Source organism: Schistosoma mansoni, chromosome 3, assembly GCF_000237925.1.
Source record: "Schistosoma mansoni strain Puerto Rico chromosome 3, complete genome".
NCBI lineage: Eukaryota > Metazoa > Platyhelminthes > Trematoda > Strigeidida > Schistosomatidae > Schistosoma > Schistosoma mansoni.
The window spans coordinates 21,352,213-21,366,558 of NC_031497.1; the positions used below are offsets into that span (position 1 = coordinate 21,352,213).

Below are 14,346 nucleotides of genomic sequence, written 5' to 3' on the forward strand. Positions count from 1 at the left end.
TCTCGATTTTGTATGATTGTCATGTCATCATATTGAACAAGTCATCAGGCCAGATTCCCCTCTGTTATCATAGATCGGCAACCAGGAACTTACATGCAACTCTCTCTTTTACAGATGTCACCAAGTGTTGTTTGTGCTTTTGATGTTTGCCTCCAATTCCCGATACAATCCCTTCTTTAGTCTTATTCTTTTCCCTGTGTCTGGTTTATCCTCTGCCAGAGTATTTGATTGCTGATAGTCTCTGCCCAATATATCTGAAGCATATTGTGTAGAGAGCTTCTCACAAATACTTGTACTCTTCTAGTTTTGGTTGTGGTAATTCTTCAAGTTTCAGCTTCGTACAGTAGATCTGTTTTAACATTTGTATTGAAGACTCTGAATTTGGTTTTGAGTGACAGCTCCTTTGTGTTCTCATTGGTAGAGATTGTAGGAATTGTTACATAAATGTTGTTCTTTTATGGTGCGAATTTTAGATGTCAATGATTTAAGTACACACAACTGGCATGTCGGTCAAATACAATTCCAGGAACGAGGTGAGTCCGTTCCAATTTCAGTTGTTAATTCTAATGAGTATATTCTAGATGATACAGGGTCTGTATCCAATACACAGCCTGACAGACATACAATGAACCTAAGGAGAAGATGTACAATCGATTACAGAAACTTAGATTCCATTTTAAGCTGTAATGGTCGTGGTGTTTGTATGAACTAATGATTCCTTTGTACTTGATGGCTGCCTGATTTTGAATTCCAAATATAATACATTCGTCTGTACACACATTATTCTGTTTGGTCTAAATTAAGCTATTTCGGAGATTTTGGTTCGTATAGTTATTTGAATACTTCTAGTCATCACATTTAAAGCACTTGGTATTACGAAGCACATGAATTACATGAGTGAAATTAGCGACAAGACAAACATCTACCAAACTTGTGCTCGTCTTCGTGACCTGCTTCGCAACACCTCAATGAGTTGTTATCTGAATAACCTTGAGTACACATTGGATTGGGATGACGTAGTAATGTAGTGGAATTTTCGATGTCTGACGAACCACTTAATGAAATTTTGTTCCTTTGCTGCAATCGGAATTTGTACACTTTACACTGTCTAGTGGTAGTTCCTTGTGAGTTGCATAAGGAAGTAAAATAGGCTTTTCCGGAAATGTCAAAGTTTTTAATAAACTGTAGGCATCCTTTTCGATGAATGCAAGAAAATGAGCCACAATTTTATCATTCTTAATATCTTTTCTGGTCATACTCCTGAATTTAAAACTTTCCATATAACCTTCAAAAGCTTCAGTACTTGAATGTATTTACAACCGTTCAATCACAGGCTCCATAGTGACGCGAAAATGACGATTAGGAATACTCTCATTGTTGTACTAACTAGGAATTCCCAAAATAGTGAAATTTAAGACAGAACTAAATGAGGACCAATTAACGTATTATATTTGGAATTCGAAATAAGAAGGCAATCGGGTACAAAAGAATCATCAGTTCGTACAAACACCGCACCATGATTTCCCGATTCATGTCTTCATATCACCATCATACCCTCCTTCTTTAGTACAATCATGCCCTGGTACATAAAGATTTCCGCCTGTTACAGAGCGCCGATATCAATTATCATTTGGCTGATCTCTGCGTTGTACTTCGATATCTTGCCTTTTCCTTCGTGGATGTTGAAATCTATTACTAAGTAAGCCATTCCTACATTGACAAACTTCGTCTGCATTTATAATTAATAATGCCGAGGTTTGACTTGATAGTTTCAAATGGATTGAAGATTGAATAGAAAGTTAATAACCAAATTCGCCTATTTATTTACTCCGAAGAAAGAACTTATATCAAGTGGCGAAACGTCCGAAATACAATTTTTCTACTCATTGGGATGTGACGAGAATATATTTATTATTGTTCTGCATTTGTTTCGATGTGTGGTGTAGGAGAACTAGATCATCTTTCAAGCCAAAATCATTTAGCTGTATCCACGCTGTCTACTGTATCACATGGTTCCGTAGTAATAAAGTAAAACGAATGTGAATACGAACCAAATAAAATATGCCTAAACAATACTTTCTCCAGGAGGTACAGTCACTTATTATTACGAAACCTTATAGGTTCAGCTAAAGAACATTTGTCGATCAAAGTGTCGAGTATATGCAACAGTTGCTTAGGAAAAAGGGGGTTCCTGGAAGTTAAGGAATAATGTCGAATGGGGGGAAGGATATTATAAATCAAATTGTTCCTAATGTCAGGATTCTGTATCAGTTAGAATTGTTACATGCCAACGTGATTGTTCCCATTTGTATACAAGTGAACTATCCTGATCTTTCCACTCATTTTATCATTCACACATGTGAAATTGGGCTATGCATATATGCCTAGTTTTACCTTCCACGCCCATAAATATTGATCCGTGTTTCAATTAAATTGAATAAGAATGTTTCTTATCGCCTATTCACCTCGTTCCTCTTATGGTATGTCCGCACTAACAGATTTATGAAACATATGTGTCACAAAACCATCCTCGCATTTGACTCAACTCACTTCTGTGAATTACGGAGAAAAATAAGCTGATCAATGTGCACGAGGTCAAGAGGCCTATATTTTTCCGCAACACCGTTGCAATCTCAAATGTGGGAATGACGGATAGACCTATAAGTCAACAATAATGTCCTATTCATATAGGAAATGCAAAACAGTATATTATCACCAGTATAGGTGTCTGTGTGAACAATTAACTTACTTTTCTCGATACACAGAAAGAGAAGTACATATTCCCTCAGGATGGAATTCAGTCAGTCACTTCAAATAGAATCAATCAGGAACACGCCCACTCAAAATGACAGCCTCAGTAGATCAAAATGTTCGGTGAGACAAAAGTGAAACAGTAATTAAAATTCAAATGACATCAAAAAGTTGAACACAATCAAACGATATCCCAATAGTAGTCGATGTCAAACCAAACGACAAAATTTATCTTGAAATCGAGAGCGCATTGTAGGTAACTTTACATATGACAAAGCGAACCGCAGAAAAGCTACTTAAAGGGGAAGTATGCATTGGGGCCTTCGCGTATATATAGACATATACATAACAAAACGACCTTACCAAATAAAATTGAGAGAAAATTAGGGATTCGAAGACTTGGAAGGGCATTGTGGTTACTAGTAAATATCAACTGTCGTCAATAATTATGCATTAATCAAAATGATGTAAGTAAAGGAATCTTCTGTGGTAACAAATTACCTGTAATGTCAACTAATCTCCAAAACTAAATAGCCTTATGGACATTCCAGTTTGTTCCTAACTCAGTTAGTCTTAGTCTGAGCTGTTCAGTTTAGATTCATGACTATATCTCAGAACACCTCACACGAGACTCTTGTAGACGGGTAGTTAACCCTTGGTCAAAGACCATGGCTAGTTGACGAAAATGATTTCTTAAATAGTACTAATTTGATCCTTCAGATTCCTTGGTTCTCGAGTGATAATTGACTGGACAAACTTCATCGTCTGACCATTTCAGAGTAAGGGTCCGAATTGTCTTAATCGCTATCTTTAAATTACTTAGCGATGATTTCAAATTTCAAATAACTAAGCCGTCTCATCTTCGAGGACCACATTCATCACATAAAAATGTTCTCGGGTTCACAAGCAACTAATTGTTAGCGATTAGTGTCTTTTGCATAGGTAAGTCAATGAGTAAAACTTTTCGCCTCGGTAGAGATAGGAGTTTGAATAGTAGATCCTTGTCCTCAGTGCAACTTCTACTGACCAGGTCTGCTTAGTGACGGGGTAATCAATCAATTTGTTTGAGCATGAGCTATTGGAGTCCACAAACTTTGTTGATACTGTTCGTCATATCCGTGTTTTTACTTGATATGATCGTCAACGTTATCCATTAGTTCTTGATTTAGTCTTCACTCAGGGTCATAGTAATCGTATTCATTACGTCTGTTCTACGTGGTTACCATATTTAGATTCATTATCACTGTCATGTACAATGAAAATAGGCCACCCGATCTGACGTAGTAGCGGTCAACTGGGCGGCATTTTCACATTCATCAACAATCGACCCGGGAGCATAGGTTAAAGTAGTATGATGAACTTTTCAAACGCATAGATGAAGCACTTTAACAAATGTTCATCGATTAGACAGTCCTGAATAGGAGATAATATGACAGCTGGATTGTGAAATTTCTTGTTGGCGAGTGAAACAAAACAACAATCGGTCTTAAGGCTTCTCCTTATAAAAAGATACCTAATGGGTTTCTAGTACTGACAGTTACTCCTCGTTTTATATGTGGAAGAAGCAAGAATAATGGTTGCAATAGGCTGTCATTCAGATCGTGGACCATACAACTGTAACACGGAGCTATGATTTCAAATACAAACTCACATTTAATTTGATAATAGGAAATAAAACTGTGGTGTGTTACTTATGTCAACAAACATAAGTAGTATGAAACACCATCAGAACTGGAATCCCTGAAAGCAGAAGGTTGAGAAGATTGAACTGAAAAAGTAGAAAAGGAAACCTAAAGGAATTCGGATTTGGAAGAATCATCAAGGATGTATTGGACAATTGACAGAGGATTTGTAAATGACGTATTTAGTGCATGTTTTTCACATTTTATTAAAGTCTGTGTTTTTGCACCAAATTTATACTGGTTTCTCCCCGCCTGATTGTTCGCTCACTACAAGGTGCCTACGCAAAATTAGTAGGTAAATAAATACTCAAGCTCTAATGCTTTAACATCATCGAGATGTTTTCGGCCAACTCTTAATTATTCAACTTTAGTTGTTACAGGGATTCATAGGGTGCAGTGTTTAGCCCTGTGCCATATACCATTCACATTAGTTACTAATCACGTTTTACCAGGTCCTAACCTCTGGCTAACGCTGATGACATTGACAAGTAGAAAACAACTGAGAAGGATAATGATAAACAACTATTACAAACCGATTACATCATCATGCCGGGGTGATTTGAGATATGGTTACTGCCTATCAGTTCTAATAAGTGTGTCTTCATGACCACAAGACATGCGGGTGGCAATGAACGCGAATAGGACGAGTCCTTTCCATCTTTTCCTACTCTTAATGACTTAGGACTCTCAGTAAGCCTTGAAATGAAGATCACGGCTTACTGACATGAAATTTCATCCAAAGATCTTAAAAGCGTGTGTGGATTATTTGGTGCATCGACGAAGATGAATGTATGTTCACCACGTTTATTACTACAAAGATTATACGTGGTCGAGTTTTATGACGTCTTCCTTGCTATACACTAAACAGAGTATAGTAAGGATGACTGAGTTTTGTATATATCTCTTCACTTATATTCAGAGGTCAGGCAACAACAGTGTAAGAACCACGTCGACTAGATTTGGTCCGAAGGAATCGTACGATAACACTGTTCCTGGATTTTTTAATCCTACATTGAGCACATTGAAGTTCCATAGTATCAAACACTGACCACTAGAATACAGATTGTTGGGTTATCTAGCAATATTTCACTTACAGTTTGGACTTTTTAATACAAAATCAGTTAGTTTTCTGTCGTTCTTTACATTCCAGGCGACAAATAGTTATTTCAGTCATCGGTCTTCAGTAGTAAGGACAGGAGCTCTGTCGACCTATATTAACCAGTGCATTTTGTAGCACTGTGAAGATCAAATCTCGCTTTGAATGATTCAAATGAAAGCGCTGATATTGCTTGTTCTGGTAGAAAATTCCAGTGATTCTCCTCTTAACGCGAGAAACGGAACTACAGATGTGAAAGATTTGATCTTGGTTTTCGAACTTTCGTAGAATGTCCATCCAAACAGTCATTCCTAGATAAGAAGAAAATATAGGAAATGTTAATAGAGAGGTCATCGTTCAGTGTACCATAAGCCAGTAATGGGTCACACTGTGACCTGAGGTAAGATAACAGAAGTAGGTTGAGGCGTTTCATTATGTCTTCATAAGGTAAGGCAAAGAGACCTATTACTGTTTTGGCCTTCCACTGACGGAGTTGTTCTATCCTATCCAGTTCACATTTGAAATAAGGAATCGTTGCTTGAATCCCACATTCCAAATAAGGCCTAATAAAACTTGAGTATAATACCCTTAATGTTTCATCTCCCAAGCAACGAAATGACTTACGAGTAGCCCATAAGTCTGTAGTGACCTATTTTATGAAGAGGACACGATTAGTATAACGGAAACAGTTATTATTATAGCCAACTGTGCCAGCGGTTGTTTTACTGTACCTGTTTGTTTAAGTGTACTAAAAAGACACTCATCCGTCGTTTTGTGGTCTGGCACGAACTCACGTGCGCTCAGAAGTCTCGCTTGTGGATTTTGGCACGATCTCGGTATTATTTCGATTCCATGAGATCGACAACAAATACATCTTACTACGACATTCAACTGCTTTCTGATATTTGGCCTTCGGAGGGGTATAACACAGCAACTGGTACGTAGTTTCTCTGTAGTGGTGATCATAGTCATCCGTAACTCGACGCCTACTACATTTGGTGAGCCAAAACTGCGAACACGTTTCAACCACTGGAAAACCTCTCAAAGAAGACTAACATGGTGAGTTTATTATCTATCCATTCACATTTGTAGCACGCTCTCATATTCATACCTTTCAATATATAATATTCTAGCGACAACTTGACATGGTGGATAACGATAAGAATAGCACTATTATAATAGACTCCAAAGTACAGGTTATCAATTTCTGACCTGTCTCCTTTATTTTCCATGAACTAGAAGTTTGGTTCGCGGCACTGGAATATCGATTCAAGATCCGCTGCATTATGAATCAACGGCGAAAATACATTTACGCTCTGGAGACTCTACCTGGGAACCACAATGCCGCTGTTCGTGAGATTGTCCTCAACCTCAATGTACCTGACGTCTATGATCGTCTCAAGGAGGCGATCCTTAGACATTTCCTTCCTTCGAGGGAAGAACAATTAAGGATTTTATTAGCACGTCACCCCTTGAGTGATGCTAAATTGAGCCATCACCTCACGCGCCTGCAATCTCTAGCGGGATCCACGACAGCCGATTACGAAATTGTTAGGGATTTATGGCTCGAATCCGTGTCAGCACATATATAACCATGATTACAACCCTGCTCAAAGATACACCACTTAACCAGGTGGCCCTTATAACAGACAAGATATTAATAATAACAATAATAATAATAATAAGTTATTCCCAGATAACAGTTTGCTACATGAGGCATGCCGGTTTACAGGCAAGATCAAATTGTTACAGAAGATACAATTTTCACCGTAGAAAATTTCTCAGCTGGGTTGACATTTTATAAGATATGAATGTAAATGGATTTCGTAAGAAACATGTTGTCAATATCACAATTGGCTCACCTAATGAAGGTAGCGTTGAAACATACAGCTGATGGTCGAGAATAGATACATGCGAAGTTGGGGGCTTTTAGAAGCTTCAACCTTATATCCCTCCGGAATATTTGAGGCTTTAATAACGGTGTAGGACGAAGTCACCCATGCCATATCTGTTTTCGGTGGGGTATCTCTAGGTGGCTGAAAAAGGTGTGAGAAAAAAGGGTGACGAAAAGCAAAGCACACAATATTCATGGAGGACTAGTTAAGGTATAACCATTTAGTCTATTTGTCTGTTACTGAAGCACTTATTAAGCAAGAGCATACTAATGCGTTAAAAAAAGTGTGAACAAGGTATGAGTGGATAAGGAACTGTATAAAAGAAGGTAGTTCAGAAAGAAGTAGGGAATTATGTGTAATTATAAAATATAGTACTGAAAACAGTATTCTGATACAAATGGCTGTCTCCCTTTTTTCGAAGCTCGCCGTTATCGAGCCCCCTGCTTACACAAGGCGAGAAGCTCCCTGTGCCGACAAGTACATGCGGCCGTACTCGCCGGCCCTTCACCTCAGGTTGGCCGTTTACTTTATGTGCCTGACTATCGCACTAACTCTTAGTACCTAGTAGATACAGGTGCCCAAATTTGTATCATACCGATTGGTAACAGTAAGCCTCAAGCTACAATGCCTCGACTACGCGCTACAAATGGCTCAGTCATTCCCATCTATGGTACACGACAGCTTACGGTCAACCTGAGCATTTGACGACAGTATCTGTGGTCGTTCATCATTGCCGATGTTCCCACAGCCACACTCGGTATCGACTTCCTACAGCATTATGACTTTCTAGTCTATTCACGTAGGCTGCAACTAATCGATTCTTCTCCGAACAGTAAATTCATGGACTTTAAAGCTCACACAAACGCGTGCCGAATCACAGGTGTATTTCACTCGCGTGACGACATATTTGACGCTCTTTTGCAGAAATTTCCCGATTTACTAAACCTCTCGAGGATATCCCATCGGTGACCAATCGCTTGGTACATCACATGGTCAGCCTCGGATCCCCAGTCACGGCAAAACCTCGCCGACCGGCATCGGACAAATTAACTTCCGCTAAACGTGAGTTTGACAATTTACTAGCTACTGGTATTATTCGTCCTTCTCACAGTCCCTGGACCTCATCTCTCCACATGGTTAGCAGAAAAGATGGGGTTAGTTCGAGTCCATGTGGAGACTACCGAGCTTTAAACGTAGTTACATGTTTCGATAGCCACCCCATCCCCCACGTACATGACATCGTGGCATTACTCAAGGGCACGACTTTTTTTTTCTAAGATCGATCTGGTACGAGAATATCGTCAGATCCCAGCCGCTCTTGAAGATATCGAGAAAACCACTGTCACGACCCCTTTCGATCTGTTTGAGTTCCGACGAATGCCATTCGGATTACGGAATGCTGCTCAAACTTTCCAAAGGTTTATCGATAGGATAGTGCGAGACTTACATTTTGTTCACGTCTATGTTGATGATCGCATCATCAAACGTAGATGAACATCATCAGCACCTAAAACTACTATTCCAGCGCCTTTTGGATAATGGGATAATATTCAACCCGGACAACTGTGAACTTGGCAAACCCGAAAAAAATTCTTAGGTCACATAATTAAGCAAGAGGGTATTTTACCTTATAAGGATAAAGTATGTGCAATAATGGAGTACACCGTACCGTCCACGCTCAAAAAACCGAAGGCATTTTTCGGTTTGGTTTACTTCTAACGATGTTTCATCTCACACGCGGTAGAACGGTTACGACCATTAACCGACTTACTTCGCTGTGATTACATCCGGTATGGTTGATTATGCCACAGGTATTCGGGGTTTCACGACGCTTTAACTAGTTACACCTTTTATTTTGAATCGGACCCACCAAGTGGAATCAAAAGACAGAGGCGAGGATTTTCGAAGAATATATTCGATAGGTTACCAATATATCGTGGATCGACTGATCCAATCTGACTAGCGATTGCAAGGGATGTTAAGAACGGCGTTCCCACTGGTAATATGAAGCGGATGCACGACCGAGCACCTTCAACTAGGTGATTCCATCACAACTAATGTGGTCAGCATCCAATGTCGAAGACTTACAGAGCTATTTATTTTGGGGATTTATTTACCGCTACACGGTAACCTATCTGTCTACCTAGTTTTGATCACTGGCTAAAAAATGCATGTAATCTGTGCAGCCGAATTTAAGACTACTTGAGTTGCTTCGTGTTAGACCCAGAAATATCCTATTTTGAGATTTTTTCCTGTTTTCAACCATACTGCCCGTCATTACAAAGTTGAGCTTCAAATAAAAATAGGTGAAGATAGAAAATTATAGTAATAGACCGCATATTTGCCGTCCTGTCATTTTTTTTAGTTGTACTCTAGATTGGATATTTATGGGTAGCTATGATTGAGGGTTGAACGATGTTAATTAAACCGTTAGGCGCTACTTTCTTAACTTATCGAACCACGCCACTACATTGACATGAATAACAGTAAAGGGTTCGTTGTGTATTGCTTCATTATGTTTTTATTGTAGAAGTTCAAAGGAAGGTAAGTGTTAGACATAAAACCTGTGGGAGTTGACTCTATCAGGTGGTGAATTTTCAGACTCCGGGGAATTTCACGAATCAAAGTGTGAAAATCCTAAACTAAGTGCTTTGCATGAATACCATCAGTGAGTTCAGTTCGTGATTTATAATTATCAGTCTGCCTGGTCCGGTTAAACGACGAGTTCGGGCTCTTAAAAAATTGCAGTATGAGACCCTGAAGATCGACTCCGAGTTCTATAAAGAGCTTTTTACACTGGAAGTTAAGTATAATGTACAGCACCAGCAAATATTCTCAAAAGTGCGTTCTCTTAGTTTCCCATATACGTTATAGAGGCGAGATATCGTTTTGGGTGGTATAGAACCCACGGATGAGGACTGCGATTGGCCTACCGACGATGACGACATATCTCTAGACAATTTATCAGAAAGGTTGAAAAGCACAGCCAATGTCACTAAAGACACCAGTGAAAAAGGTGATAATGGTTATTTTTGGTAAATGTTTGTAGATTGCCAGAGTGACATTAAAGGTGTCCCAGAGTTCTGGCTCAAAACTCTAGAGAACATTTCACTATTTGATGAAATGGTGCAAGATCATGATCGTGATATTTTGAAACATTTAATAGATATTAAATGTGTCCTCAATACTGGGGAGGAGTCAGTAAGTTGATCATATTTTATAATGTCCCAGGGCTTCACACTGGAATTTTACTTTTCAACAAATAATTACTTCACTAACAGTGTGTTAACTAAAAGATATTATTTCAACTACGACATACCTAATGACGATCCTTTTGGATATGAAGGACCTGAAATTGTCCGCACCAAAGGGTAATTATCATGAAATTTTACTATATGGAGTAGTTGTGTTATTAACTGGCATCCGGGAAAAAATGTTACTGTGAAACTGGTTAAAAAGGTTCAGAAACGAAAAAGTGGGGGTGCTAAACGAACTATTACAAAAAGTGTTCGGGAAGACTCCTTTTTCAATTTCTTCGAGCCTCCTGCAGAAAGTACGTCAATTTACACTTTTAACGGGTATTTTAGCTCTTTCCGATGACCTGGTGAGTTTATTATGGTCTAAGGTAATTTTTCCAGGATAAGGATACTGAGATGCTCTTGGAGTCCGACTTCAAGCTTGGTCAGTTTTTAAGAGAAAGCGTTATCCCGAGAGCTGTACTTTACTTCACTGGTGAGGCAGTAGATTCCGAAGTAATTCACTGTTAAATAAAATATTTCTTTAGTTTGATGATGATGACGACGACGAAGATGACGATCTAGATGATGAAGATTCAAGTGAGGATGATGACGACGAGAAAGAGGAAGAAGTGGGTTCTTTTATTGTTTTCTATGAGATAATAAACCGTATTTCTTTGTCGTTAACATATCATTTTTGGTTTAGTTACTTTTACTGTAAGAAACTTACACTATATACCGGTGTAAATCATAAATTTGTCAAATGAAGTAACAATAGTATATATACATATATATATATTATTTATTTGAACACATGAATATTGGTACAAGGGGGCACCAAATATATATGCGCCACACAAATCTTATTTGATTTGTGTGAGGGTTGTGATACTGCCCAGGTGTCGTATGTATATATATATTACTTCATCGTCTTCTTAATTAACAATTCGTGCAATAATGAGCTTGTTTAATTCTTTCGTCTTTCAGAATGAAAAGGAGAATTCTCACGTAAGCCTCCAATCCTACTTTATGTTGTCATTATGATTTTTCACATAGTGTTCTATTAATTAATTACTTCCCGACTGCGAAGTTTTTAAACCGTAACATATGGGTTTCGATTACCAACAAATACTATTTAATCTACCTTAATCATCGTAATTTTTGTGGTAAACAGTTATTAATTCAAGTTGTCGAAGTTTGCGTCTACGCTGCAACATCAAATTAGGAAGTTTTAGTAGAAAAAAGGTGATATGTTGGTGAATAGCCAAATATTCGTACAGTCGGTTACTTATTGACACTTATTTCCCATGAATTATTTTCTCCCAATTTACTAACGTCCCTGTTAAATATTCCTATTCATCACATGATTTCATGTCCATACACAGTTGTTACGGCTACAAGCTAAACGTACCCTGTGTAAAAAAATCAAGCTTGCGTTCTCAGTAAAATGCACAACATTTAATGTTGCATGATTGGGTTCATAATTTGTCCAGCAACCTTTTTGCCTAAAGTGATCAGCAACTTAATGTTATTAACCATCTTTGGATACTATCGCTAATGTAGTCCTATCGGACAGTGACGCGATCGTTTTGATGAAACAGATCACGTTTACCTGTAATTTATTGAATATTTCCTTGAAAGCTATACCTAATTAAAACCTATATCGCTAATAGTTATTTTTAAGGGGAGAAATGATTATTCATATTGGCTGTGTTACTAATAGTTTTTGAATTACCACTGGTAACACATTAGCTCTATTAAATTCATAGCCATTTATTACTAACTAAAGGAAAATAGTCCGTATATCAAGGTATTCTAAGTGCTGACATTCACAAATAAATATAGCAATCAGTGCAAATGCATAACCTTATTTCAGCTTAAATAGTACTTTGATATTAATCAAAAGGTGGGCTTTTTAATATTCTTGTCTATCATTCCTTATCCTAAAAATTGACTGCTCTCTACCGAATTTTATTACAGTCATGCCGTGGACGGCATCATCATGCCCCCAACCGACCAAAACACAATCAAAAAACAGGAGAAAAACAAGAATGCCCACAACAATAGACCTATTCCTAATTTTGTCAATATGATTTGATGTATCCTTGTTTTCAAAGATTTATCGAACGTTCATGTTTTTCAATGGCCTTTGAGCCACCTTGATTGCAAATTTACAGAATAAACTATTAAGAAGCAAAAAACTTATAATTAGAAAACTTACTTTTGTTCAATATATTGTGTCTAAGACCAGTTGTTCGCTGAACTACTAGCCTTTCTGACTTTTATGTTAATAAATCGACGGCTAAGAATTTAAAGCAATCATTAGGTGGCACTGCTTAGGAAGTCCTGCTCACTACCTTCTCGCTTCATTACTGTTGTTTACGAACTTGAGAGGACGAAAAGCGAATGTCCGGCGATTTAACCGAGTTGATGAACACGAAGGGTTCACACAGTGGAGTTGGGAAGTCCTGATTCCAAACCAATGGTGCACATGTGCCCCAGGGTCCTGAAAAAATGGCGTGTGGCGTGTCACCAGACACCATGAGACTGCATCTCTTTATGTTGCTCCACTTCTATGTAGATTGGACCTTTAGGTCAAATGCTCATTGTGTGATCAATAAGAAAACCACGTGCTTCAGTTTGGGCACCCGGGAATTATCCCAACCCTCATACAAGTCGAGTGATCTATTTGGTGCCTCCTTAAACCAATCTTTATGTGTTCAAATAATAAAAGATCGCATGTCAGGACCTAACCCATCACTAATCTTCATACAGAATCTTAGGATTATAGACCCTGATAGGAAGTTACACATTAATGTCGTTTCGAGTTAGGCGAATAAGTCACGAACATGTCAGTCTTTTCCTATTATATTCATCGGTGAAAAAGTCCAAGAAATGCATCACACCATAGGTGTATAAAAAGTTGGCACTGAGAATCTAATGGTGATTAGATGGATCTTTGCAGTCGTGTTTGGTCGAATCAGAATAGGCACAATTTCTGAGTCACATAATAGTCGTATCTACTTCACCAACAGTATGTTCATAGAGCGCATTTATTTGTGAATTACATAATCAACAAATGGATGGTCTTGTGTTGTATGCATAAAGTCTAAATTTAAAATGATAAGTCGTCCCAAAAAAGCCCCTAAACAAAATAATTTGAGAAAGTGGAACATACGGTTTGAGGTGCTAAAGTCCTCCAAAAGCGGGATGATAATACTTGGTGGCCTGACGTCTAATTTTGTCAACCACAGTTTATCTTACATTCGCATTTCGTTACTTCATAGCCAACGTAACAGGTTGAGGGAATAATTCGCTATTAGGGGAAGTACGTTGATGTTTTTAAAGAAAACTGTGACTCGTACTAATTGAACATCGTCATCCACGTATTTGTACAGGTCAACATAATACTGAATATCGTATTCGTAAATTAGAGCATACGTGTTATAGAATGTTTCACGGACGTGACGTGATAATCTGAGATAATAAATGGTGAGTATTGAGTCATATCCGAGCATGACCTCGTGGCGGGGTGTTGTTTACGAAATTGAGAGGACGAAAAGCGAATGTACAGCGCTTTAACTGGGTTGGTGGACACGGAAAGTCCACCTAGAGGAGTTGGAAAACCCTGATTTCAAACCAATGGTGCACATGAGCTCCAGTATCCTGAAGGAACAAATGGCGTA

At 38.3% G+C, this 14,346-nt stretch overlaps 2 protein-coding genes across 2 annotated transcripts; both read left to right on the top strand.

The window, feature by feature from the left end:
- Positions 1-457: 457 nt before the first annotated feature.
- Smp_202160 (uncharacterized protein) lies at positions 458-712 on the top strand (the record flags this gene model as incomplete). The annotated part of the gene is made up of 1 exon (XM_018799621.1): positions 458-712. The coding sequence occupies one exon, from the start codon at positions 458-460 to the stop codon at positions 710-712; it is 255 nt and encodes an 84-aa protein (XP_018651391.1).
- Positions 713-9,887: 9,175 nt separating this feature from the next.
- Positions 9,888-12,872, top strand: Smp_023530 (putative nucleosome assembly protein). Its single transcript, XM_018799622.1, has 13 exons — positions 9,888-9,917; positions 9,955-9,968; positions 10,011-10,092; positions 10,124-10,265; positions 10,299-10,440; positions 10,474-10,625; positions 10,656-10,795; positions 10,829-10,977; positions 11,012-11,028; positions 11,063-11,176; positions 11,209-11,292; positions 11,648-11,668; positions 12,641-12,872. The coding sequence occupies exons 1-13, from the start codon at positions 9,901-9,903 to the stop codon at positions 12,725-12,727; spliced, it is 1,161 nt and encodes a 386-aa protein (XP_018651392.1). The 5' UTR covers positions 9,888-9,900; the 3' UTR covers positions 12,728-12,872.
- Positions 12,873-14,346: the final 1,474 nt, after the last annotated feature.

What these genes read in the sequence shown, in the direction of transcription:
- Smp_023530 (XM_018799622.1), top strand. An exon ending in GCTTTGCATGAATACCATCA is followed by an intron (nt 10,093 to 10,123) that starts GTGAGTTCAGTT and finishes TATAATTATCAG; the next exon opens with TCTGCCTGGTCCGGTTAAAC. An exon ending in ACGACGAGAAAGAGGAAGAA is followed by an intron (nt 11,293 to 11,647) that starts GTGGGTTCTTTT and finishes TTCGTCTTTCAG; the next exon opens with AATGAAAAGGAGAATTCTCA.